This window comes from Drepanopeziza brunnea (assembly GCF_022702325.1).
Source record: "Drepanopeziza brunnea f. sp. 'multigermtubi' strain 214-2 chromosome Unknown ctg2, whole genome shotgun sequence".
NCBI classification, from domain to species: Eukaryota; Fungi; Ascomycota; class Leotiomycetes; order Helotiales; family Drepanopezizaceae; genus Drepanopeziza; species Drepanopeziza brunnea.
Window position 1 is genome coordinate 145,000 of NW_027094065.1, and position 25,618 is coordinate 170,617.

The 25,618-nt window shown below is 51.9% G+C and overlaps 8 protein-coding genes across 8 annotated transcripts; 3 read left to right on the forward strand and 5 right to left on the reverse strand.

Moving 5' to 3' along the window:
- Positions 1–184: 184 nt before the first annotated feature.
- On the forward strand, positions 185–1,481 carry L3040_001237 (uncharacterized protein; the record flags this gene model as incomplete). Its single annotated transcript, XM_007292797.2, has 5 exons — positions 185–271; positions 360–461; positions 534–648; positions 717–1,318; positions 1,374–1,481. 5 exons carry the CDS (start codon positions 185–187, stop codon positions 1,479–1,481), a joined length of 1,014 nt encoding a protein of 337 aa, XP_007292859.2.
- Positions 1,482–4,234: 2,753 nt separating this feature from the next.
- Positions 4,235–5,609, reverse strand: L3040_001238 (uncharacterized protein; the record flags this gene model as incomplete). Its single annotated transcript, XM_007292798.2, has 2 exons — positions 4,235–5,468; positions 5,527–5,609. The coding sequence occupies 2 exons, from the start codon at positions 5,607–5,609 to the stop codon at positions 4,235–4,237; spliced, it is 1,317 nt and encodes a 438-aa protein (XP_007292860.2).
- A 2,136-nt stretch (positions 5,610–7,745) lies between these two features.
- On the forward strand, positions 7,746–8,066 carry L3040_001239 (uncharacterized protein; the record flags this gene model as incomplete). The annotated part of the gene is made up of 1 exon (XM_066156673.1): positions 7,746–8,066. One exon carries the CDS (start codon positions 7,746–7,748, stop codon positions 8,064–8,066), a length of 321 nt encoding a protein of 106 aa, XP_066012704.1.
- Positions 8,067–11,640: 3,574 nt separating this feature from the next.
- Positions 11,641–13,123, reverse strand: L3040_001240 (uncharacterized protein; the record flags this gene model as incomplete). Its single annotated transcript, XM_007292801.2, has 2 exons — positions 11,641–12,523; positions 12,630–13,123. The coding sequence occupies 2 exons, from the start codon at positions 13,121–13,123 to the stop codon at positions 11,641–11,643; spliced, it is 1,377 nt and encodes a 458-aa protein (XP_007292863.2).
- Positions 13,124–13,770: 647 nt separating this feature from the next.
- On the reverse strand, positions 13,771–18,704 carry L3040_001241 (uncharacterized protein; the record flags this gene model as incomplete). The annotated part of the gene is made up of 6 exons (XM_066156674.1): positions 13,771–13,789; positions 13,860–13,883; positions 14,011–14,406; positions 14,520–14,921; positions 15,016–15,208; positions 15,290–18,704. 6 exons carry the CDS (start codon positions 18,702–18,704, stop codon positions 13,771–13,773), a joined length of 4,449 nt encoding a protein of 1,482 aa, XP_066012705.1.
- Positions 18,705–19,678: 974 nt separating this feature from the next.
- L3040_001242 (uncharacterized protein) lies at positions 19,679–20,652 on the reverse strand (the record flags this gene model as incomplete). Its single annotated transcript, XM_007292803.2, has 2 exons — positions 19,679–20,550; positions 20,616–20,652. The coding sequence occupies 2 exons, from the start codon at positions 20,650–20,652 to the stop codon at positions 19,679–19,681; spliced, it is 909 nt and encodes a 302-aa protein (XP_007292865.2).
- A 1,074-nt stretch (positions 20,653–21,726) lies between these two features.
- Positions 21,727–22,467, forward strand: L3040_001243 (uncharacterized protein; the record flags this gene model as incomplete). Its single annotated transcript, XM_007292804.2, has 1 exon — positions 21,727–22,467. The coding sequence occupies one exon, from the start codon at positions 21,727–21,729 to the stop codon at positions 22,465–22,467; it is 741 nt and encodes a 246-aa protein (XP_007292866.1).
- Positions 22,468–23,269: 802 nt separating this feature from the next.
- On the reverse strand, positions 23,270–24,958 carry L3040_001244 (uncharacterized protein; the record flags this gene model as incomplete). The annotated part of the gene is made up of 6 exons (XM_007292805.1): positions 23,270–23,964; positions 24,026–24,197; positions 24,267–24,373; positions 24,434–24,579; positions 24,647–24,832; positions 24,891–24,958. The coding sequence occupies 6 exons, from the start codon at positions 24,956–24,958 to the stop codon at positions 23,270–23,272; spliced, it is 1,374 nt and encodes a 457-aa protein (XP_007292867.1).
- Positions 24,959–25,618: the final 660 nt, after the last annotated feature.

The window sequence follows — 25,618 nt, forward strand, 5'->3', positions numbered from 1 at the left end:
TACTCTATTCACCGTTCTACCGGTACATATCTCATCCCGTGCGCTCGGTTCCTCTCGATACAATTCTCCCCCGCATAATTATTTCTGCATCTTCCGTACCACAGACTGGATTATTTATCATACAAAAACTAAGATATCCAATCCTCGCTTTGATTTCCGGCTCGTTGAATCGGCTTTGCTAAAGATGGGGAAGCCGGCGTTGTTACTCATTGGGGATCTCGCGCACGCGCAGAAGGAATGGTCCGAGTTTGCAAGCTTTGGAGAGCTGAAGGTGTGTATGATTTTCGCCGGAATTTACTTGGCGTAGAAAGAATGCTTCTCTTTTCACAGTCGATCCTGGCTGACGCGGTATCTCACAGGAATTTTCGGGACCAAAAACCCGAGCAGATTTCGTCAAGGAATTACAGAGCGGGCGCTTTGACGATGTTGTCGCGTTGTACAGAAGCAACGATTCCACGAAGGTAACTACTATTCATCCAGTCCGCCGACTATGGCTTGATTTGAAAAGCCAATTTCTGACTGAAATTGTCTAGATCACAGGAGAATTCGACCAAGAGCTCGTCTCCAAACTCCCGCCATCTCTAAAATACATCTGTCACAACGGAGCAGGGTACGATAATATTGACATCGATGCATGCACCGCCAAAGGTAGATAGAAAATCGATATATTCTCTCTCACTTTTTATCTTTAGAACTCAGCTCTGACAAAGCGTCAGGCATCCAAGTATCATCCACCCCCGTCGCCGTCAACTCGGCCACAGCTGACATCGCCATCTTCCTGATGCTCGGTGCCCTCCGCCGGATCCACTTGCCCTACAGCGCCGTCCGCTCCTCCAACTGGCGCGGGTCCGCCTTCCAACTCGGCCACGACCCCGAGAAGAAAGTCCTCGGTATCCTCGGCATGGGTGGAATCGGCCGCGAGGTTGCGGCTCGTGGCCGCGCCTTCGGCATGACGATCCACTACCACAACCGTACCCAGCTCTCTCCCGAATTGGAGCAAGGTGCTAAATACGTGAGTTTCGAGGAGCTGCTCAGGACGAGTGATGTGCTCAGCCTGAACTGCAGTCTGAGAAAGGAGACGGTGAGGATCATTGGGAAGAAGGAGTTTGCGTTGATGAAGAAGGGTGTCGTGCTTGTGAACACGGCGAGGGGGAAGCTGATTGACGAGAATGCGCTGGTTGAGGCGCTTGCGGAGGGGAAGGTGTTCAGTGCGGGCTTGGACGTCTACGAGGAGGAGCCGAGGATCCACGAAGGGCTCCTGAACAACCCGAATGTCGTTTTGCTGCCGCATATCGGGACTGCGACGATGGAGACTCAGGTATGCCATCTCTGCCTTCCTACGAAGTCTTGCGGCTTGCTAATCATCTTGACAGAGAGACATGGAACTTTTGGTCCTGGAGAACATCGAGACGGCCGTCAAGAAGGGAAAGCTCGTTACCCAAGTATCGGAGCAAGTGCAAGCGAATAAGTCGAGGATGTAGTAGAGAATTTCGAAAAAGATCAGTTTCGCTCTCGGGCGCTGAGTAGTCAGGGTTCTTCCTGCTTGATGAATGTGTTGCCTATCATACTTTTTCGTGAGGGGGACCTGTACTTGGACGAGAAAACACATCATAATACTCAATGCTATTCCGCCTGCAGGCAGAGCACGTGGCCCTTTGGAATATCAGCCGGATACCTGCTTATTTATATAAGGTATATATATATATATATATGCATGCGTGTAAGCTCGCAATGCATGCTACTACATATTATCTACATACCTACACTTCTGCACTTGATATACCACCAGTCAAAAAACAACCGAGTCTTCCCATCCATCCATCAACCGTCGCATCAAGTACTCTCCCCTCTTGAAAAGAAGAAGAAGAAGAAGAAAAAGTGTTATGTGAAAAGTACCTACCTAGTCGTTCAATGCACCAAGCCTATTTAAGGTATCTAATTCTAACTCACATCACAATCCAATTAATCTAGGAGGAATATATCTCTTTTTTTTTAAACAGGCGCACAAAGCAATCATACAAACATTCATTCACTTATTCATATATTCGCAGCATCTCCCCATCTCATCAGTAATAAAAAGATGAGATGCTCAAGAAAGGAAACGAAATCACGCTTATAAACAATCGAGTTCTTTTTTTTTTTTTTCCTTGCCTTATCTGTTATCGCCCCGCACTCACTTGTCCCTCCCCACACACACAGACACACCCTTGTCCAGTCCAAAATTTTTGTCAGTGATTACAATACCAAAGCCCGTCCGGGTGCCATCCCACCATCGTTTGAGATGGAGATTGACAAGGTCTGCTGGCGCAATGGTAGCGCGCAAGACTTCTACACTGCACCCGTTATGCGTTGACACCGCCCATGAGGAGACGTCCGTTCAGGAGAGCAGTTAGTTGGCATCTTGAGGCTGTGGGTTCGAGTCCCACGTAGATCAGCTTTTTCTTTTTTCGTTTTTGGAAGATGAAAATGATGGATGGGAAACTTTTACTAGTTATATAAATAGCTTTTTTTTGGTCTTTTTTTTTTTTTTTTTTTTTGGTGAAAGTGGAAGAAGAGGATTGTACACAGAGAGAGAGAGACAGAGGAAGAAAGCGATGGGCTTCATCTTCTTAGGATAGATAGATAGAATGTCTTTTATTCTTTTCTCAGCGAGAGATTCCGGCTACGGATAGTCGTGTATCAATAAATGCTAGCTAGGTATTAAATTCAGGACTCTAGTTTGTCCTTCTGAAAAATATATATATATATATCGAGCCGAAAAGCCATAAAAAAGAAAATAGGTCTCACCATCACGTGATTTCGCTCCACTAGGCACGTGGCTATGTCATGCGTACTCGCCTATATACCTAGACCTGTAGACGAGTAGCTGGATCCTCTTTGAACCACCACCACCACCACCACCATCATCATCATCATCATCATCATCATCATCATCATCATGTATATATATAGTATAACACCACGACGAATAGACATCACCTCTTCTCTCCTCCCTTTCACGTATGATTCTACTATGACTTTATATATATTTATATATATAATTTTTTTTATTCTTTTTTTTTATGCAGTCAAGCAAGCAAGTAAGCAAGCAAATGCTGGGTGGAGCTTTTCTCTTTCCCCTCCACCACACCACCTTATCTACCTATGCCCAGTGTGCATTCATTCATTCATTCATTCACGGACGGGGCGTTCTTGACTTTAACTACCGTGGTTGTGCCGCGTCAGGTACGTACGGTATCTATCTCCTCCTCTCTCTTTAGGGGAAGAAGAGTCTGCTGTGGAAAAGAGTAAAATTTGCGGAATCGGAGGTTTTAGCAAGGAAGGAAGGAAGGAAGGAAGGAAGTAAGTAAGCAAGCAAAGCAAGTAAGCAAGTTAGATGGATGGATAGATGGACGCGGCCTCAGTCTTGATATGTATGGGCTGGGCGGATGGATGGATGATTGACTGACTGGCGAGAAAGAAAGAAATCTTGAATCTTGAGATAGGAAAGAGCATTGATGTAACCCTCGTTTGTGACTTGGGAAGTAGGCATTAGATATGTTCTGTTGAGATGTATGTATGTATGTATGTATGTATAGTCCATGCGCATTCGCTACCTTACGCATCGCAGACCGACCGCATCAGCGAGCCAGTCAGGCAGGCGCTGCGACGTGGTAGCGATCAGCGACAGGATAGCGGTATATGTGCTTTACCCAATCAATGCAAAGGAAGTATCCAAGCAGGAAGCCATTTAGCGCACTACCTACTGAAGGGCGACTTGGCTACTGCATCATCGGTTGAGAAGTTGAAGTTGAACTTGAGCTTGAACTTGAACTCAACTCCCTAACTGTCCGTCTCTGGAATGTGCTGCATTTCAAGCTGCGTGGAATATCTATGGTGCATGACCGTGAAAAGAACATGTTGAACGGCACGTATGTGTTTCACAGACGGGGAGGAGCAACCACGGAGAGAGAGAGAAACCGAAAGGTAGTATAGCATAGCATAGTAATAGCATTTCTATTCAGCAGATACATCTATGCCATCACTAAAGTCGCATCAAGCGTGGACCATGTCGTTGTAGGCAGCCAGCCCCCAAGGTCAGAGGAAGCCATCGTGCGATACCAGACCATAGCATACCATCACCAAAGCCGTACAGGAGAAGAGCCCGTCCCGAAAAATATCTACACACAAACAAGTACATACACAGCTACGTACTGTACAGAGCTCGAAAGAGAAGAAGAAGAAGAAGATTAGTCTACGCGGTGGCGGTCAGGCTCTTCATGCCAGCCTGGAGCGCCAGGATGCGGCTCCAGTCGTAGCTGTCCTGGGTCAGACTCCAGGCCATGACGCCGGCGAGTCCGCGCGCCTTGATGATCTGCTCGAACTTGCGGGCGATCATGGCGGCGTCGTCCCAGGTCCAGAAGACGCTGTTGGTCTCGTCGTAGTAGTACATGCCGCCGGCCTCCTCGTCGAGCACGCCGTTGGCCATGGCGGTCTGGAAGAGCTCCGCCACGGTGGGCTGGTCGGTGTCGCACAGGCCGAAGGTCTTGAGGCAGTTGGAGCCGCAGAAGTCGGCCGAGTCGCCGCAGAAGCCGAACTGGCTGCAGCAGTTGCCGCTCGTGCAGCGGTAGCCGGCGGTGGCGCCGCAGGAGCCGTCGGGGGACTCGGGCAGGTTGGTGCCGTCGGCCGGGGGCGCGTAGCTCGACGTCTCGAAGGTGACGGTGCCGCTCTCGCCGGTGTCCTGGCCGGCGGCGTCTTCCAGGAGGACGGTGCGGCAGCCGAGGCCGCCGTCGTCGCAGCCGGCCTCCTTGTCGACGGAGGCCCACTTGGCGTAGAAGGGGACGCCGAGGACGGCCTTCGCGGGGGGGAGGCCGAGCGTGCCGATGTAGTAGTCGACGGCGGCGAGCGAGCCCACGACGTCCGCGTGGTGCTTGGTGACGTTGTCGCGGCGGTTCATCAGGTCGTAGGTCATGAGGTTGACGTAGTCGACCGCCTCCCAGATGGCGGGGGAGGACTCGGGCGTATAGGCGATCATGTCGCGCTCGAGACCGGGGACGGCGATGGAGAGTTCCTTGCCCGCGAGCGCACACTTGATCTCCTTGAGGAGCAGAGGGTAGGTCTCGATCTCGGAGGTGAGGTCGGAGTTGGGAACCTGCTTGTAATCGTATCCGTTGCCGCCGGGGTACTCCCAGTCGATGTCGATGCCGTCGAAGCCGAGCGTGTTGACCATGTCGACCAAGTTCTTCGCGTAGTCCTTGCGGGACTCCTCCGTGGCAGCACCCTTACGGAATCCCTCGGTGTCACCCCATCCACCGATGGCAACCAAGATCTTCACGCCGGGGTCGAAGCGGGCTCTCATCGTTTCCACGGGCTCGAACGGGGTGTAGTTCTGCGGAGGAGAGACGAAGTATGACGAGTTGGCGAAGGTCATGATGACCGTGTCAACCCCGGCGGCCACCGTTGCGTTCGGGAACGTGGTGAGGTAGTATCTGACGGCATGGTCAACGTCTGCCCTCTTCACACCGTGGATCGGGGCGGGAGACTTACTGCGACACGTAAAACACATATTTGGCGCTCGCCATATGCAAGGAGGACAGGCCCAAGAGGCCTGTAGCGAGAGAGAATTTCATTATGGAGAGAAGCTGTGCGGTTGGAACGATGAATGCCAAGTGACTGTGGTGAAAGCAATAGCGAACGAAGATAGGAGAGAGTCCTGCGTACTTAAAAGAAAATCTCGAGAGGGAAATCTTCCAGACTATTTATATAGCTGTGAATTCCTCGCCCTTAGGCGCGAGGGCAATCAAGGATGACCCAGGAACTCTATCGGCTCTCGACAAGAGTTCCGCAATCTGCCCAGCGACAGGTTTTCCGTCCGTGAGCCTCGACGCTGCTCTGCGCCACTCTGCGCCGCTCTGCGCAGCGTGCCCCATCACTCCCCAAGGCATTGCAGTCCTCGGCTCCCAAATCCCTCTCCGTCCTTTGCCTGATACGTCGTACTACGTAGATTCCGCGCTGAATAGGGGAGAGAAGCCGAAACGAGTACGGGGATGCCCTGTCCATCAAATTTGCAGAGCGACGGTTCGAAACTGCCGAGTCCCCCTGGACCCTCAAGGGGAGAGCAGAACAAGAAGACGATGATGAGATGATGTGGGCGTGGGCTGGAAAAGAAGGAGGATTAGACTTTCCGGCCTGGGCTGTCCAGGGATACGGGTGCTGGAGCCCGGCGGAGATGAGAGTCGAAGTCAAAAGCTGGCCGGGCTTTGGCAGGTTGCTGTTGAATAGGTCGTGGTAGGTAGTGTAGTAGGAGCGTAGGAGTATATTGATTCTTCTTGAATTGAAAAGTCCCAGGCGAACTAAACAACCGAAGCGAGAAACGGTGCGCTGGTGGCATTCCCAAGTTGTCAGAGTCCGGGTACCTGCTCGACTACTCCGGATGATGGTGGTGGATGAGAAGGGAAGACCGGGCACGGGCAGAAGTGGTCCTCGGTAGTTCATCTCAAACGCCTAGGAGGGCTTGGTATATGAAGGGGACTAGGTTCTAAGCACCTAGTACAACGGCTACAGCTGCAACTAGTAGTAGGTACAGCTGCTAGCAAGCTCAACAACGAGTAAGTTCAACTACTACTACCTAGTACTACTACGTACGTAGCAGTAAGTTCAACTACAACCTTTTTCCAGAAGTCCGAGCTGCGGAAATCATAACTCTCTTGGCCAATGGCCATCCCTCTCTTCTCCCACGGCAGTGTCCAGAGATTTACCACGTACCTACAGCCTCGCCTTAAATATTCGGGCGCTAGATCGAAGCGAATAGTAGTCGCGGAGCTGCGCATAGGGCTGGTTCAGTTACGTACAAGTGGGAGGTAGATCAATTAAAAAGGGGGTAGATCAGTTATAACGAACACTATTCGTAGCAGCTGCTCGCAACGCTACACAGCGCAACGGACCGCTTGCTAATCCGGGCTCAGGCAAGCTCTTCTCGACATTAACACCAAACTAGTAGTACTACTACTACTACTACTACGTAGTTGTAATACCTACAGCCAGGGATTCATTCCACTCTAAATCTAGGAGTAAATCACCTCTCGCAGAGCTGCACTCGGTACATCCAGCCTCCCTGTCACCGGGCATCGGACTGAGCCTCGCAGGATTCTTCTCATCACGCAGGGAACTCAGTCAAGAGTTCATCCCATGATGATTGTGGGCTCGCCGGCACCGGACCCAATACCTATCGCTACCGCCCTATCGCACGCATCCCCTACTTCGAGACTTCGCGCTTCCCTCTTCCCGCGAAACAGACCAAATCCACCACATCACATCCGTCAGGAGTGCGATCCCGTGTCGCACAGCTCTGAAATCTGAACGATTAGGTTTGATTGTGACGGAGTCCCTAGGCACATTTGATTTTGGCATAATACCAAACTTTCTCAAACGCGGCGGCGCGTGTCCGTCTATTACCAGGAGCTGCCATCACCCTTTTCGGTGTGTCTCCTTTTGGAAGGGTTGTAAAACGCTAGTTGATACATGTGTGTAGATATACGGTGAAATACAAGTATAGATATACTGTAAAACATAAGTTGATACATACATGTATATATAGTGTGTATATATAGCGTGTATATATATATACATATATGTATATATATCTGCACGGCAAAACGGCTGAGAATAGAAAAAAGGGGAAAGGGTTAAAGCTTGAAAACCGCTGAAAAGTAAGTCTATAGATAAACGACTTCCGAAAGTCTGCAGAATGGCAGGATGATTTCTCGATGCTCGACTCGACGAGCACGATACCCCGTAGTCGATGGCGCCTTGCGCACGACGCTGCGCAAGAGAACGGTGCCGGCGGCAGTCCTCGGACGCGCACGCGAACCGGTGCGCACGCCGGAGCGTGTCCTCCAACACCTGAGATGCCTCGACGAGATGCCGACGGGCAGGAAGGCTGTTTGGTCTGGCGCCGTCGGATCCGAGGCAGCAGCAACGAAGGCATCGACAGGGCGAATCCTGTTGTTTGGCGCTCGCTCCGAAAGAAGGTCGCAGGGCGAAGAGCGCAGAAGGGGATCCCCTTTAGCTTTTCTCAACTTGGCTAGGTTTTAGCAAAAGGCTTTGGCTCTGGATGCTCATCTGACCAGGGACCAGTGACCAGTGACCGGTGCGGATCTGACTCTTCCGCATGCGCCCTGGAGACGTCTGACGGCTTGGTGGACGGATACCGGTACCGAGGCTGGGCCCTGGCAGCATTAAGAGGCTGGAAGGACTTTAGTAGGCTGGAATGACTTTATGCTGGAATGACTTTAGTAGGCTGGAATGGCTTTATGCTGGAATGACTTTAGTAGGCTGGAATGACTTTACTGCTGGAATGACTTTTATGCTGGAATGACTTTTTCCTCTGACTTTGACACTGCCGCGCGTACGACGACTACGGCCTTGCGGTGTCGCTAAGTAGTAGTACCTCGTATTTTTCCTTGCTCTTACTACTATCCTCTCCCTCCGATCATCACAATAAAGTTGTCCAATCGATCGTTTGCATTCCTACGTGACGTACAACGTAAATGTAACATTAAATACCTACGTACGATATTACTCAGTAGCAGTAGCACGGAGAGGGAGGAAAAACAAGCAAAAGCACTCTTTGCATTCTGGAAGAGGGATCAATCAAGATCCAGATGCCGGTCCTCGGATGGATTCTCATTTCCAGCAGAGTTCATTCGGGAATCCCCCTCTCGCACACGCACAACACCAACAAACACACACACAGCCTTGGATTCTTGCATCCTGGTTTATACTGTACCTACTACTACGTACTACGTACTACACATTACTGCGTGCACGAAAAGCAGTCCGCCTGGTCATCACAGCCCCCCAAATCCGCGCAATTCCTCTCATGCTCGGTTTTGCCTTCAGAGTTCAATCCTCAGCAGTGCCTGCTTGCTTGCCTTGCGTCGCACCACCCGCTCTCACAACCCTGCAAGCGATCCCCCCTCGCGACTATCCGTGATCGGCACCGTCATCGCCAGCGGATCGCGACGGATGGAATGCGGCGGCTGTAAGCTAGAGAGGTAGGTAGTAGTACCGGTACTTGTCGGCAGACTCAGACCCAGACCCAGACTCAGTCTCAGTCTCAGGCTTAGACTTAGACTCAGACTCGACAAACCACCCTCTTAGTACCGTAGTAGTACATAGCCTCTCCGTCAGCCCCCTCCCTCCGCACTACGACTGATCTGCTTGCCCGTCTTGCTGATCGTGGCTAAGTAGCACTTGTTTCGTAAGTACGTGGGCGAGGGAGGGAGGGAGACCTCGAAGGACTGGATACCTACCTACCTGCACACATGGCAAGATTAGCTTATGGCCACTGCTTGAAAGGGAGAGGAGGCCTACCATCGAGCTTAGTGAGGACTCTGGTGATAGCACCCGAACAGCCGCCGCCCTCGTCGTTACGTTAAAGTTGTAAGTAAGTGTGGTGGTCGTTGGAAGACATGTTTGCGTTATTGACTTTTTGTGCCTGTGAAAATTGGGAAAGTGAGATAGATGGAGGGCGGGGTTGATGGTTTCGTAATTGTAAACGTTGGGTCTTGAAGCTTGAGCTTCTCGATGATTCTCTTTAGGTGCCGAGGAGAAGATGGGTTATCACTAGGAGGTTGAATCGGTAGTAGTAGTAGTAGTAGTAGTAGTAGTAGTAGTGGTGGTGGTGGTATTTGATAGCCAACTGCTGTCCGAGCTGAGAGTAATCCGTGAATATAATGCATCCATTGAGAAGGCCACGACAAAGCAAAGGCTCAAAGAAGCGGGCCGCTAGTGCTATCTTGCGATAGACATATAGGTATCCGAGGTCTTTATTCCTTCCTATATGTCGGATTTCCCATATCCGATTTACTATCCAAACCTGAACTTCCCATAAGTCTTATTACACATACGAACTCCTCCGTCAATTATATTCCAGCGAGAAGACTGGAGCCGGGGACCGGATCTCAACGCCTTCTTGTTCATATGCATTGTATGTATGTAATAAGATAAGATCGACAAACCACTATGCATCTACCCAGAGGCGATCCGCGCCTGAGACGAGGGGGCCGAATGACTGGAGACATGTCCCCATCAGATTCAGCGTTTGAACTTTCTATATACTACGTACCACGCATGATACAGAGTGTGATGGACTAAGGCTCCAGAAGTAGTCGCTCGATCGTGTATCAAACCAGAAGGTATAAAGTGATGGTGAGAGAGAGCAAGCAGAAGCGGCCATCCAGCCTCCACGCCGTTGACACGACATTTCCAAGAGCGCGTGTCATATAATAACAATAAAGGCTCTCTTTAACCCTTGCCACCTCGGATTAACCCTTCGAGTACCGGTATGACATTCGCCGCCTTTCAATACAGTATGCGACCATGACGCGGAACTTGAACTCCGGGTCGAGTCTTCGCCCTTCAACCAAAAAAATAAAATAAAATAGAATAAAAATAAAGCTTGAATCCGGCTCAAGACATAGCATAGCGAACCACACCGGTACTGCAACACGAATGATACCCCGCTTGCCGTCGTCACACAATTTAGAAAACCTGCAACCCACACGCATTCATCATCTCTCTCCCCAAATCCAGTCCACTCCGACAAGGAATCTGCTTATTAAACCATCAAAAGACCAAACAGAAAGCATCGCAAGCCATAACTTCCTATTCCTGAGTCTCGCCTATCGAAGCCAGCCCTTTCCCCCTTCCCCCTTCCCCCCCGCTTAGCGCTCATCCACAGTAGAAAAGGGGAACGTAAACGTAAACATAAACAAACAAGCCAGCCCACTCCGCTTCACCCCCAATCAGCACTCAAAGCCAGCCCAGCCGTCCACAAAAAAAACAAAAAAAAACACCTATACCTACCTACCTACCTATCCCACGTAAGAATCCCCACCAGGCTCGTCAATCCAAATCATGACACTGTTACGAGTTATCAACGGCAAGTACCAGTACCAGTACAAGTACAAGTAAGAGGCGAACAACGGCCGAGACAGCGGCATGACTTTTCTCCCCCCCCCCCCCCCCCCCCCCCAAAGCATGACGAGCTGGCGTCGCATGTTACGAAACACTGTTTACGTTTTCTCTCGGCGTGTTTTTTTTTTTTCGATGCGCTCGGTCTTTGACACGTCTACATCCGAGATGGCTTTTTTTTTTTTTTTTTTTTTTTTTTTTTTTTTACGACGGCGTGGTATCTTGAGCGGAGGGGGGGGGGTAACCTACCAACACGGCTCGCAACGCGGGGTCGCGCATACCGGTGCTTTACACAGGTAGATAGATTGTCCCGGCGGTTGTCGTGTTTACGAATGTGTTTTGTGTAGCTGGCTTTCTTGGAGAAGGTTTATCGCAAGATCGCAGTCTGGTGAGGGCCCGAAGCTGCGTCGGTCGTGGAGGTGTATCGTATCGTATCGTATCGTATCTTGTATTTAAGCGGGACGGAGTGTGGCAACAGGTAGATAGCTATCTCTCGGGTCACTTTTCCTTTTTTGAGAATAATCACCTGATCAAGTGAGTGATAGCAACGGTTCAGTCCAGATCACACCGGATCAGACTTGTGCATCGGAAGAGAAGGCTCGAGTGGATTCGTGTGGCAACCTCGTACGGAACTATATATATAAAAGGAGGATGATACAACTGAGCGTTTCTAGGACCTGGAGCCTAGAACCTGGCCTGGACCTTCTTCCCGACGTCCTGCAGCGCCCACGCGCTGCTCCTCGTCCTGCTCCGGACCGACGTCGCCTGCGCCTCGGTAAACCCCTTGGCCACGACCGCCGGGTTGTATCCCAGCCGATTCCTCCGACCAACCTCCTCGGAGGAGACGGCCTCATTGCTCCTGCCATCAGCCCGCTTGTACACCGTGACAACGACCGCACCACCCAGGCCGAGATTGTGCTGCAGCGCGACAGCCGCGCCGGGAACGAGTCGGTTGTTAGCCCATCCCCGCAGCTGCCACACCAGCTCAGCGCACTGGGCGATGCCCGAGGCGCCGAGCGGGTGGCCTTTGGAAATCAGACCCCCGGACGGGTTGACGACGACCTGGCCGCCGTACGTGATGCCGCCGGCGCGCACCAGCTCGTGGGCCCGGCCGGGGTCCGACAGGCCGAGGGCGTCGATGGTGATCATCTCGTTGGCCGAGAAGCAGTCGTGCAGCTCGCACACCTTGACGTCTTTCGCGGCTACCTGCGCCTCCCGGAGCGCTGTCGCCGCCGCGTGCTTGGTCATCTCGAAACCCATCAGGTCGATGGCTGACCGGCTGAACAGGCTGGGTGCATCTGTCGCGAGGCACTGCCCGGCGATCAGAACGGCCTGCTCCTTTAGGTGCGGCCGCGCATCGAGGAAGTCCTGCGAGACGAGGATGGCGGCCGCGCCCCCGTCCGACGTTGGGCAGCATTGCAGCTTGGTGAGAGGCGCGTGGATCATGGGCGCTTGCATGATCTGCTCGAGCGTGTAGACGTCCTGGAACTGCGAGTAGGGGTTGCGCTGGGAGTGCTCGTGGTTAACGCGCGCGATCTCGGCGAAGTCTTCGTTTGTAGCGCCATATCTGCCATGGACACATCATGTACAGATTAGCATTCTATCTATACTCCCAGGGAGGAATGATGGGTGGTAAAGTGGGAGTGTTTAGAGCCGCGAAGGGGCCAACTCACTTCTCCATATACTCTCTTCCCGCATTCCCAAACATCTGCGCCGCACCAGGCGCGTTCGTCACGCCCCTTGTCGCCTTCATCATCTCGCCAGTGGTGCTGGTAGGGCTGCTGCGATCGTTCCAGAAGCTCTGTAGACTTCCCGGATTCATCTTCTCAAAGCCCACCACCATGATACAGTCCGCTCCCCCATGGCTGATCACGTTTCGCGCCAGGTGCAGGCCCGTAGATCCGGTCGAGCAGTTGTTATTGACGTTGTAGATGGGGATCTGGGTCATGCCGAACTGGTAGAAGACGCGGTTGCCGCAGGTCGAGTCGCCGTAGCAGTAGCAGGCAACGCCCTGGTCGACGTCGTCGTAGTTGATCTGCGCGTCAAGCAAGGCCTTGATGCCGGCTTCGAAGCCCAGCTCCGTGTAGTCGACTTTTCCTCTGGGCTTGATGAACTTGGTCATGCCGACGCCGAGGACGTAGCATGGCTTATTAGGGGCGATGACCATTTTGGCGGCGGTTTTCGCAAGTAGGTATCAGAATTGCGAAGGGTATATGTATATATATATATATATATATATATAGACAGACAAATGAATCGTAAATTGAAGCAAAGGATACTCGCCAAGTGGTAGATGGAGCAAGTGCCGTTCCCCAGGAATCCAACGTCGTCCGTCGGCTGTTGAAAATGCGGGGAGCCGATACCGAGGCCCGATTTTAGCGCGGATCTCCCGCTTTGGCGTGATATACTTGCTCCCGAAATCGTCACAATTAGATGGATGCAACTACTACGTAAATATATAAGCCGTAAACCATTCAACTTTTGGGCCTTTGGACTCGACCAAGGTCTTGATCTGCTCCGCCGATCCAGAAATTTATGGTTTCAGGAAAGAGTCAGAGGAACTTTGGCAAACTGTAACCGAGTGTCAACATTGGAATGGCTTACCAAGCTAGTCAAGGTCGGAATCCCAACCCCAGCATTGGCCCTTTCAAGCTGCACATTCAGCAAAGTATATTTCTGGTGATGACTACCTATATAATCTCTGCCACTCCCTTGCTTAATAGATCGTCTTAGAGAACTGCTGCACAGCTTGCTTGCTGTCCGAACTAATAGTCACAAGGTGTCCGTTTTCAAACTTGCCGTCTCAGGACCCCTTTAGGTCCCCGGATTCCCGCTGCGTAGAATCAGCTTCGGAAGCCAGCCTCGTACTTCAGCACGCCCTTTATAATCTCGCCCTGACATACCTAGTCCTGATAGTTCTTTGCCTCCTAGGAAAGAAGAAAAATGTATTTCCGGCAGATTTCCGCGGATTTCTTTCCTCCCTATCCATTTTCCACGTCCCGCCATGCATCCATCCTTTATGTATCCATCATCATTAATAGATCCAAAACTCACACGTCTTCCCCCTCTCCTTCCCCCTCTCTTTCCCCCCTCTCTTCCTCTCTCACCTCCTCCCGCGCCTCCTCCCCCCTAACCATAGCCTCAAACCTGGCCCTCCACATGGGATCATTCTCCAACTCCTGAAACACGTCCACCTCGTCGGGCCAGTACGCGACGCGGACGCTCTCGACGGCGATCTCCCAGAGCAAGGGCGCGGCGGTAGCGACGAGCAGCGTCAGCCACCACAGGGCGCTGCGCCCGAAGCGGTCGACGAAGCCGTGCTTGACGCCGTAGAAGGAGGCCGCCGGGTCGTAGATGCCGCTCAGGGCGAGGTTCCAGAGCCACCAGGCGAGGACGCCGAGGAACCAGGCGGTGAAGGACGTGATGTCGCGGTTGTGCATGACGAGGAACCTTAAGAGGGGGCGGGTGAGAATATGGACATGGGTATGGGTATTGAAGAGAGGATGAGAAGAGAGGAGGAAGAGGGGAAAGGGAAAGGGAAAGGGAAATCTGAAAAGACGTACATCAGCTTCGTGTTGATGACAATGATACAAACCGCAAACGACAACTGGCCATAGGCGAAAAGGTCCGACGAGTCCTCGAACACGTCGTTGAAGATCGCTGTACCGTAGAGCCCATACACCGTGTAAAAAATGATGACGGCGTCCGCAAGCGCCATCAGGTTCCACCACGCGTACTTGGAGAGGTTGAAGGCTACGTTGCGCTGGCCGCGGCGGTAGAGCTCTGGGATAGCGAGCAGCGTGGTGGCGGACAGGTCTTGGTCGAACACACCAAGGATGATGATGCAGAGGGCGACGAAGAACACGTTAACAACGGATCCGGTCCAGTATTCGTAGAAGGAGGTGCCGGTGAAGCCGTTATAGGGCTGGTAGATGGTTTGGGTCAGGAAGAACATCATCTCTTTCCTGCAGAGATACGTAGAAATCAGCTCTGATCCAAATCGATTGGAAATCGAATAACGGCATTGGGAAAAGAGAACAAATGTCTAGGATGACTCACCAAAACGTGCCAAGGACGTACTTCGCTGTCCGCACGTAGTTCCAGCGGCCGTGGACGAGTAGAAGGCGCTGCAGGAATCGGAATTGGCCGATAGAGTAGTCGGATGTGCGGGCGGCTTGCATCCCTTCCTTACCAGATATACCGATACCGACGTGAGCTTCTTGGATCATGGCAATGTCGTTTGCGCTGTCGCCTGGAAGGATTTTAGTAAGAGCAGTAAAGCGCAATGAGGATTTTCATGACTGATATAACGAGGCGCGAGATAGGTACTTACCGACTGCCAAAGTAATCGACCCCTTGACTTTTGTGCGGATCGTCTTGACCAGGAAAGCTTTCTGCGTCGGACTAGCACGACAACAGATGATCGAGTTCGCCGCAATCACCAGCTTAAAGAATTCCTCCATCAGGGTCGGGTTGCCCTCGATATCCGCTAACGTCTGGCCATCCACGACGACAACGCAGTGCGCCACCTGGCCTTGGCTGATGTCGAGCAAGGCATTTGCAACCGTCGAATCCACATTTTTCTGCTCGTGGTCAAGGATGACGACGTCCGAGTAGCTGGTGATGAGTTTGCACGAGTAGCCGATATTGATGGCGGTTTCTCGCTTATCGCCGGTGAGCATCCAAACAGGCATGCCTGCCCTGCGGAGCTTTTCAATAGTTTCGGGCACGCCCTTTTGCAGCTCGTCTTCAATTGCTGTCGCTCCAGTTAATACCAGATCTTTTTCCAATGACTCGGAGGCTTGATCTATCAATTCTTGGCGGTTGACGAGACTCGTTGAAGCCTCGTGGAAAGCCTTCTTCCACGTCTGATATTCCTCTTCACCGAGATATCTGTGGCCGTAAAGCAGTGTCCTCAGTCCCTCGGTAGCGAAATCGTGGATGTGTCGGAGTGTTGCGTTGAGAATCGCGGAATCATCTCCTGCCACAACGTGATCGATCATCAGCGAGTTGGCCAAAGTCGACGACTTCCTCGAGACGGCCATTGAGGGTCTGGGCGAGTCATTCAGTATGCGACCTAGCGCGTCCATACCGGGTGTGCCATCTGCAGTACTCCTGTTTCGAGCCAGCGAGGGACGACTAATGTAGCTTCCCGCGCGGGAGACTATAGGACGGCTGAGACTACTGCGTGGTGAGTCTTGGCTTCCTCTGCGAAGCTCCTCTTGCGCCTCAGATCTCCGCATCGCAGTCATGCTTCTGCGAATATCGGCATCCTTCTGGACTGCCCCTGTGACAGGATCAAGGCGCTCGAGAATGGTCGAGTCTGCACCCTTGCAGAAAAGACAGATCTTGCCGTCTGGGAACCGAATGATGATGGACATCCGCTTGCGCTTACTGCTGAACTCGACAACATCCAGGACCTGGTACGTCTCACGCGTTGACTTGTCGCCGTCCTTGCTGAGGATTGTAACGGATTGAGAAGGTCTGTCCACTACAATATACCCGAGATCTTTCGCTCCTCGGACCAAGGCCAGTTCGTCGGGAGACATGGCCTGATAGTCAATCTCGCCGTCTGCTCGAGTTTCCGGCAAGGCGGTGTGGCAAAGAGCAATGGCAAGCAAAAAGAAACGTGCCTTTTCCGCAAAAGCTCCATGTATTCCGCGTTGCAGGTATGTGACAAGCTCCTCGGTGGTAGGCTCTCGCTTCTCTGAAGGCATCGAAGACTGCCTGTACAGGCTCGTAGATTCTCGTGTCGCTTGTCGAGACATTCGAGAACCATGCCTTGCCGTGGGCTCCGAGTCCATCAGCTCCATAGACCCCGGATCTGAAATCTGCTTTGCATAACCCGGAAACTTTGAGCTCTCCGCTGCCGTCGGGTGGGGCTGCTTCGATGGCACCCTTTCGACGGCCTCAGGTTTCCTCAAATCGAAGTCGTGCAGCCATGCTGTGCCAGCAACACTCATCTTCCGGAAGCGCATGATGTTCTCCGTCAATGTACCAGTCTTGTCCGAGAATACATGACTGACCTGACCCAGCTCCTCGTTGATCGTATTGGTGTGTGGCTCCATGGGCGTATTGCTTTCCGCGTCGTACATCTCAATATCTCCCATCATGTACATCTGTCCCACCTTGACAATTTCCAGACTGATGTACAGCGAGAGTGGAATCATATTAGAGAACATGACGAACGCACTCAGAAACAGGTCTATCTCTTTGATAGAAGCACCCATCAGGTACGTCGCATCATCTTCTTCCTTGGACCTCCAGATGCGGTAAGCGGCAAGGTTCAGACCTGTGAGGAGCATGACGAAGCACGCGATGATAACGACAATCTGGTTGACGATGTGCTGCATGGAAGGAGCCTTGGCTCGGGGATTCCTCATGGCGTTCATCCGGATTTTGCATTCCTCTCCGGTGTTGATCACCATGCCGAAGGCATTTGACGTGTTGCGCAACACGCTTCCCCGATATATGATCTCGCTTCCTGTTAGTGGTAAGGTCTTGCCGTCGATGGTAATCTGGCCGTCAAAGTTGTATAAGTCAATGTTTGGATCTTCAACCACGATGTGCGCTCGACAGCGGGGGACATCGCTCTCGCTCTGGCATGATTCCCTGAGCATTGTCGGCGCTTGCTTGGCTTTGAGATTGGACTCTCCGTCCAGTGCTGCGGTATCGATATACGCCAAACCGTTCGGCCCATCCGCGTAGATGAGAACCAAGTCCGCCGGGATGGCATCGTTTCTGCCGAGTTTAACGATATCTCCTACCTTTACTTCATACCACTTCACTGTGAGCCAAGATGCGTCGCCTGCATCTTTTATTCGCAAGACCTCGACCTTGCTCCGATTCTCCACCCGATCCATGACATGACGCCTGTAGTCGTCGTAGCCCTCCTTCGCTATGGCAATACTAACAAAGACCATCAAGGGCACAATCGTACTGTAGGTCCCCGTCGTACTGAACCCGGTGAGTTGCAAGATGGAAACACAAAGGAAGTAAAAGTTCGACACGCGCGAGAATTGGAAGATGATTTGCCGGGGCAGAAAGTTGAAGAAGTTATAGCGACTAGACGTGATAGTGTTACCGATGTAACCTTTCCCCGTGCGCTCGTCGATCCGCTGTCCTTTGAATGTAGGGTCAAGGTCAATATGTCGCCCATTCTTACTCGGCGGAATGTCCCTATTCCTGGTAATGATCTTGAAGATTTCGATCACAGAGGACTTGAACTTTGCCGCGTGACGCTTTCGTTGAGCCCAGATCCCACCGTCACCGGGGGGAGTTACAGAACTCGGCTTTGAGTGCTTCCCGTGACTTAATACCGTCTCCTGCTTGCCTGGCGACGACGAGAGGGCATCTAGCCGGCCCGCCACCTCCTCCTCGACATGCCCCTTGACCTCCGCAGGCTCCGCAAGAGCCGGCAAGGCTCCCTGCTCGGGGTCCAGCTCGACCGCATTCTGATCCGACAGCGCAAGATTCCTCGCAAACGCGGCTCTCCGCAGCGAAAAGCCACGGCTCCGCGTCTTTGGTGCCGGCGGGATCCGTCTGGCCGTCCCCGTCGATGGCTGGTGTGCCACTCCCGAGGATCCCGAGGGTGACAGCGACGAGGGGGCCAGGGAACCGGCGCCAGCGACGATGCCTACACCACCACCACCACTACCACCACCATCCGCCCTTGCGTTCCCAGCTCGCGCGGCTGGAACTCTCCCATCGCCGGTTCCTGATCCTTCACACCCGGGCGTTCCGGGCATCCTTCCCAGCTCCCGCGCCTCGCGTCGCGTCGATTATCAATTAGTGAAAGATATAAATATAAAAATGTACACGATAGACAAGCGCCTCAATTGATGGACATTTTGGGCGCAAAAAGCCAAAAGCAGGGTTCATGGATGCGAGGAATGGTAATAAATGAGTGCAGGATTGTGGAGGAATACGTGACGCCATACATATATTGGGACTTGGGATAAATCCACGTAATCTGGAAATACGGAGGGCGGCTGATACTTAAGTGGCGTTCTTGGATTTCTTTAGCCGCTTCTGGGGTAGTAAGGGGGATGGCATCCTTGGCATCGTGGGTGCTCGATGGGAATCACGTGTGGCTAAACCCGAGAAAATCGGCTCTTACAGATACCAGAAAGAATTAAATAAGTTATAGCAGAGTATAGGTAGTTGAGCTTCAGAAGTTGGAAAAAGCGGTGGCAGATAGAAGGTGAAGAGGCGGGCTCGACTACTTCCAGGCCAGCGCTCGCTTACTCCCGGCTTGTTTGACTTCTCTCTGAATTTATCGCGGGATGATGCGATTTCTATGATTGATATATGTATATAGGCCTGTCGAGACTCCGATAGTATCTTTGCGAGAAGGGAGGATGAAGCGATATGCTGGTCAAGTCTTTACAGAACCGTGGCTTATCTGCTTTGCGGGATCGACGGTTGGTTTAATATCATTAGGAGTAGTTTTGATGCCATTATCCATTTTCCATTTTCCATTTTCCATTTTCCATTTTCCATTTCCCATTTCCCATTTCCCATTTCCCATTTCCCATTTCCCATTTCCCATTTCCATTATTCGTTATTCGTTACTCTTATACACTATCCTTCTGCAAATATTCTACCACGGGGAATAGGCTCCATATCTGAGAGATTCAAACTGATACCCGGTAGGTATTCGTCATTTGTGGGCTGGCATGGCCACCTCGAGTCCATCCTTAGCCTCCTCAGGTTGTAGCTTCTAAGGCATCAAGGAGACGACCGGTATTTTGCCTCCGGGGAACACCTGCTTGTGAGTATCTAGCAGTACCGTGAAGAATCTTTTGAGCTCCTGCTTCTTCTCGGGGGCTTCCAGACCTTCCTCCCCCCTTTGAATCAAGTAAAGATTGACCTTCTTCAACGCCGGAAAGAACCTGAACATGCAGCAGTACGGCTGGTTATGAACATGCACCTGGTGACCATGCGCGGCGTGGATGTGCAGGGCCAGGTCCTTGGCCTTCTCAAAGTTATTGAACTGAAAGATGTTCAACTCCTCGATCTTAGCCAGACAAGCGGAGGATGATCCGTTGGCCAGCTGGGCAATCCAGCACTCCTCCTCCCACGTCAGCGTGGAGGTGAGGTTCACCGCGATCATGAAGTTCAACAAGCATCGATCCGCGACTGGATCGATGCTGAACGGGACACTCTTGAACTTTTGGAATCCGACCCGGGGGAGTACATGGTAGTGACGGAGGGTCTCGGTGCGACTCTCTTTGCAGATGCGTAAGGTGATGGGCAGCGGAAACTTCTTATTATCGCTTTCGACGTGCATTCGCTTGTCCTCGTCGCCGTTGATGGAAGACTTGTAGGTGTCGATGTCGACAACTCTTCCGCGGGGCAACGCCCAATACCAGACTCTGTAACGCAGCTCGGGAGCGAGCTTTGGGAACAGGGTGAATGCTTCGCAGGCCTGCTGCTCCGGAAAATCAAATTGCGGGCCCGTAGATTCCGAGGAAAGCTCTCCAGTCATCTTGGTGTTCGTGGCTTCGGGCAACCCTGTACAATATCCTTGCGGACCTGAGGATACCCCGAGGGGTAGAGTACTCTCCTTGGTGGTGGTGACTTCAGGCGACTCTGTGAGAAAATTAGCAAAGGTGAACCTCTTTACTATTTCTTGGCAAGAGCTGAGGGGTTCTCACGAGCTGGACACATGGACGATGCGGTCGGGGCAGACATGCTTCGGTTCTTTGCTTGATGTTGGAAGAGCAGTTGCGAAAAGAGATCGGGACAAGGCTTGGGAGGTCGATGGCTCGGAGCTGCGGTAGGTGGTGGCAGGCCAGTTCGATATTCAACGCGTGTTAGAAAGAAAATACCACGAGAAGAGTGAGCGGAAAATGGCTGAAAGTGAGACCCGACATACGTAGCTGTACTTGTGTCGGTGATTTTACTGTAATGATACAAGTGACCCCGAGACTGTAACTCACCTACTATTTTTCCAGGTCCCGTGACGACCGAGCTAGCGCTAGCTCACAATTCGCCTACCTCTGTTTCGGATGGTGAATGAGATTTTTCAGATCACCGATTCATCAAATCGGCGCTGATCCTTCCTGGTTATATCCAAGCAGTGAATGGTGTGGTCGGTATCAGTCCAGGTCTCGTTCCTTCCCTTTGGAAACAGTGCTGGATGGGAGAAGAGCAATTTTTTTAAAAAAAATATATATTATGATTTGATGGCATTGTTACCACATACGACCATAGACTGAGGAGAATTGGGCATCCCGTTCGCTCTGCCATACACAAGCCTCAGATCGGCAGATTAGTAGTTGGGTGGGTGACCACCAGCGAATACCTGCTGTTGTATGCTTTGGATCTTTTTTTGGATCCATCATGCATGGAGTGAGTGTCGTCGGGATCACGTGAGTGAAGGTTGCCAATATGTCCTGAACAGGTAGATAGCATGACTCGAACATCGACTCGCAAAGGTGGAATAATTCTGGATCGTAGACAGATTTTGTAAATGCTCATTAGATCTTCAAAATACCATCACATATAAACCAATATGCAGACCCGAGAGCATCACATGTCCTGACGCCATAATTCTCGACTTAAAATAGTCTCTGAGGTAGCAGCAAGCAATTTCGTCACCATGATCTTGACATTTTCCTTTACTTCAATTTCACCCACCGACATTCGCAAAGACACATCTTCTTATCTGTCTCTTATTCTCTCTGGAATTTCCGAACTCCAGCCACACACACGCATACAACTGATTTATTCGAGCTCACTCTTCAACGCCGCCACGATCGCGAAATGAATTCCTCCCACCACGCCAACCGTACCCCAGGGCGAGGCCAAGATGCCAACCTGGGTCGCGGCCGTGGAGGTCGGTCTCGGGGTGGCTTCAACCCCCGCGTCAACTTCGACACGGACTCTCCGGCCGTCCCTACCATCTCGCAGGTCGTCCCTGGCGCACCAGTCTCTATCGTCCTGAAAGTAGACCAGCCGACAGGTCGCCAGGTGCAAGGCTTCGTCGGCGCGCTCCTGACCAGAGGGAACCACCCGCGAGGTATCAAAGTCCGCTTGCAGGACGGGAGGGTGGGAAGAGTGCAGAAAATGGCGAGCGAAGAAGCAGCGAAGGCGGGATCGGAGGGGCGGAGTTATGGACTGGGTAGAGATGGGCATGGAGATGGGATGATGAGCACCCATATGGCGGAACCCTCGCCAGCTGGGCTGAGCATCGGTTCATCGATGACGCCGAACCGGTACGGCGATTTCAGACTCGATGCGCCGGATGAGCCGCCGCGCGCGGAGTTGAGTCTCGGGGATTACGTTGTGGTCAAGGGCAACGGGAAGAAGGGCCGCCAACGGAAGACTGATAGTGACGGTAGTGACTTGGGGGATCCGAAAACTCAGCATCTTGAGGTCCTGGAAGGGATCGAACCCCAGGCCACCCCTGGATCGACGTCCGCAACGGGTACGTGTCCAGTCTGCGGGGACTTTGAAGGGGATGAATTTGCAATATCTCATCACGTGAATTCCCACTTTGACTGAGAGGTTGCAAATATCTCTTGATTTATCTGTGGCTTTTCGGGCACAATGATCGACTATGTCAGAGCGGTTCAGATCTTCTCTGTTGATCTCGTGTGCTCATGGGATCTGTGAACTTGGCTGCCCGCTTGGGTGTGCTTCTTTTCATCCTTCGTTCCTAAGCCAGTCACCATCGACCACAGATGGGATACACCAGAGGATTTGGGCTGATTATATCATGGCCCGATGCGAGGTAGAGAAGAAGGATGTCAGTCCCTGCTATGAGATAGCTGGCAGCAGTGCACCACTCCTTTATTCCCGTCGATATATTGGAAATTTGAATACTTCAAGTGGACAATACGATATGGGTCCAGGAATCAAATAAATTCGCCATGAGAAAGGCTTAATTGACCACGGGATTCGATTGAAAGGGAGATGATTAAGATAAGATGTTAGGATCGATTCGATAGATACTGATTGTGTTTTAGAAGGCGCGATAGTTTTTTTTTTTTTTTTTTTAAAAAAAAAAAGTTATATTTTCCTCTTTTTTGAGGACGTGAATCGAAGTAAGGTAAGGTTTGATGTTATGTATTAATATCTTTTTTATTCATGAACATCGATCGTATTAGGCATTGACATCAAAAGATGGAAATTGCAGAACGAGAATAAATATTTCTATTATATATGTATGTAAAGCGCAGCGGGAGAGATTGTGCTGCCAGTGCACTAGCTTGACGTTACTTGCTTTGGCACCTACATAGCTAGATTAACTAAGTGCTCTCGAGCTTCTTCCATCTATCCGCGCCTAACACCGGCCGGAGCGCCTTCACGAGCCAGCCTTGCTAGACTTGACCACTGCGAGCGCAGAGCGGACGGGGACGTTATGGTCCCGACCCGGCTCCGGGAAGCCACCAATATCAACCCCCTTCCGGAAGAGCAAGGTGTGCGAGGAGCCACCGAAGTGGAACATGCCCGTCTGGTCGCCCTTCCGGACGCGCTGGCCCTCCTTGACGGTAACGTCGCACGTGGAGACCTCGTCCATGCCGATGCCGACGAAGGCCATCAGTCCGATGTCGGGGTTGTCGGCCTCGATGAAGATGATCGCGCGCGCGGCCAGCGCCGAGATGTAGCCCTGCGCGGACGAGATGCCGGCCTGGTTGATCTCGGTCGTGTGCGGGTCGCCGAGGCCTTCCCAGAGGGGCTCGGAGAAGTAGGTGCCGTCGACGCGGAAAGCCTTCCGGATGGTGCCGCTGACGGGCGCGTGCCAGCGGTGGTAGGAGAGCGCCGAGAGGAATGCTTGGTAGACGGTGGCGCCGTCGAACTGCTGCGCCAGGTCGTCGTGCGCGAGCATGTCGCTGACGGAGTACGGCTGGCCCTTGATCCAGAATCGGTCCCGGAGCTGGCAGTCGCGCTGGGTGGAGAAGGGCTTGGACTCGCACGCGTTGACGACGATGCTGTCGTCGTCGGGAGCTGCTACTGGTCGGTATCCGGCCTTGACGTTCAGCTCGCGGGTGAAGAAATCTGAGCGAGGATATATAATTAAGCGAGACGAGCTTTGGTTGTATGATGCGGGAACACTTACCATCCCACGACTTGAATCCATGATACTCTTTGGTAGGATCGCAAACGAACATGTCATGAAATTTCAAGTCAGTGTTTCCTGCCTTGTTGGCAACGATTTCGATGTCTTTAGTTGCCGTCTCGCCAAACCATCCATGTTTATCTTTTCCAAGCACCTTTGCTGACTCTGGGGACTAGCGGGCCATAAAAAATCAGCTCAACTGGGCATCTGTCCCCTGCGAGGTCTCGAGAATGCTACTTACCAGCAAGAACTTGCCCCACTCGTTAAGGACTTTCTTCACCATAGCATTGACTTCGGGATCCAAGAAGGCCGCATGGCCGGAGGGAGTCGACATCGGGTAATCGAAGACTGGAATCGATATCAGCATGACGCTATTGATAGATTCTCACCAACGGCAGAGAAGCTTACTCGCATTCATCGGCACGCCAACCATTCCTACCTTCTGGGCTGACTCGGTCCAGTGAGGAGCAGTCCGCAAGATGTGAGCCAGCACTTGAAGCATGTGCTGGTAATCTCTGATCTGCTTGTTATTCGTTGGATCTGTCCGGTAAATTCTGACATGGTCAGTCGACTGAACACGGCTTCTCAGCGCAAAATCATCTTCCGGGGCACCCAGCTCACCTCTTCGCCGGGATCTCATCGAACATGGCGGTGAAGTACATGTGGAAGCGCGCGCTGGATTCGATCATCGTCTTGAACTCCTCGAGAACGGGAGGTAATTTCTGGGGATTCTGGTCGACATGATCGACCTGCTTCTGCAGCCACGCCTTGTGGAGACGGTGGTCAGCTGGCATCCACCCGCCAGTTCTGTGGGAGGTCAGTGAAAAGCGATACCCTGCATCTGATCTCGGGACATAACACTTACCTATGACGGTGATGCTCCTTCGGCAGGTCGTGATTCATCTCCGAGGGAAGCTGTTGTTGGTGCGGCATGATTGCTGATTGTGTGTATATCTTTTTTTTTTTTTTTGACGTTCAATTGAGGTTGCTAACGTGAGAAGATAGCGAAAGGTTTCGAGTGGACCAATATTTGGAAGAACCGTTTTGTTTCCTTGGAGCTGATTTGAGTAGTTCTAGACTGATGGGATGACGAATATTGTGGGGGACAAATTTGTAACTCCGCCACGACGTCATGAAGTGGCGGCGCTGGGGCATTTTATAGATCAACGAATGACCGATCATAAACATTGAATCGAATTGAGCCCAGCAGATCAGATCAGATCCGATCGACTAAGTTTAGGGACTATGGAAGTCTAGCATATCTCGTTATTGATACCCCCCTGGGTCTAGACTAAAACATCCGGTCTAGCTCCGAGGTCCTTGACTTCGACGTCTCCTCGGAGCTGTAAAACCTGACGCGTCCGGTAATGGTCCAAACAAATTGATAGCACGACTTGTCGTGGTAATAAGCCAGCCTTATGTATCGACCCACTTTGCTTGATTCTCTTACAAGTAAGTTGCTCGGGTAGCTTTGTTTAGCTTGCGCCGAATCGATGCCATTGAACTCGTAGAATTTCATCTTCCACCAGCATACGCTGCATTTTAATAATTATACTATTGCCTCTGTAGAGAAGAGCCGTCACGTCCATTTCT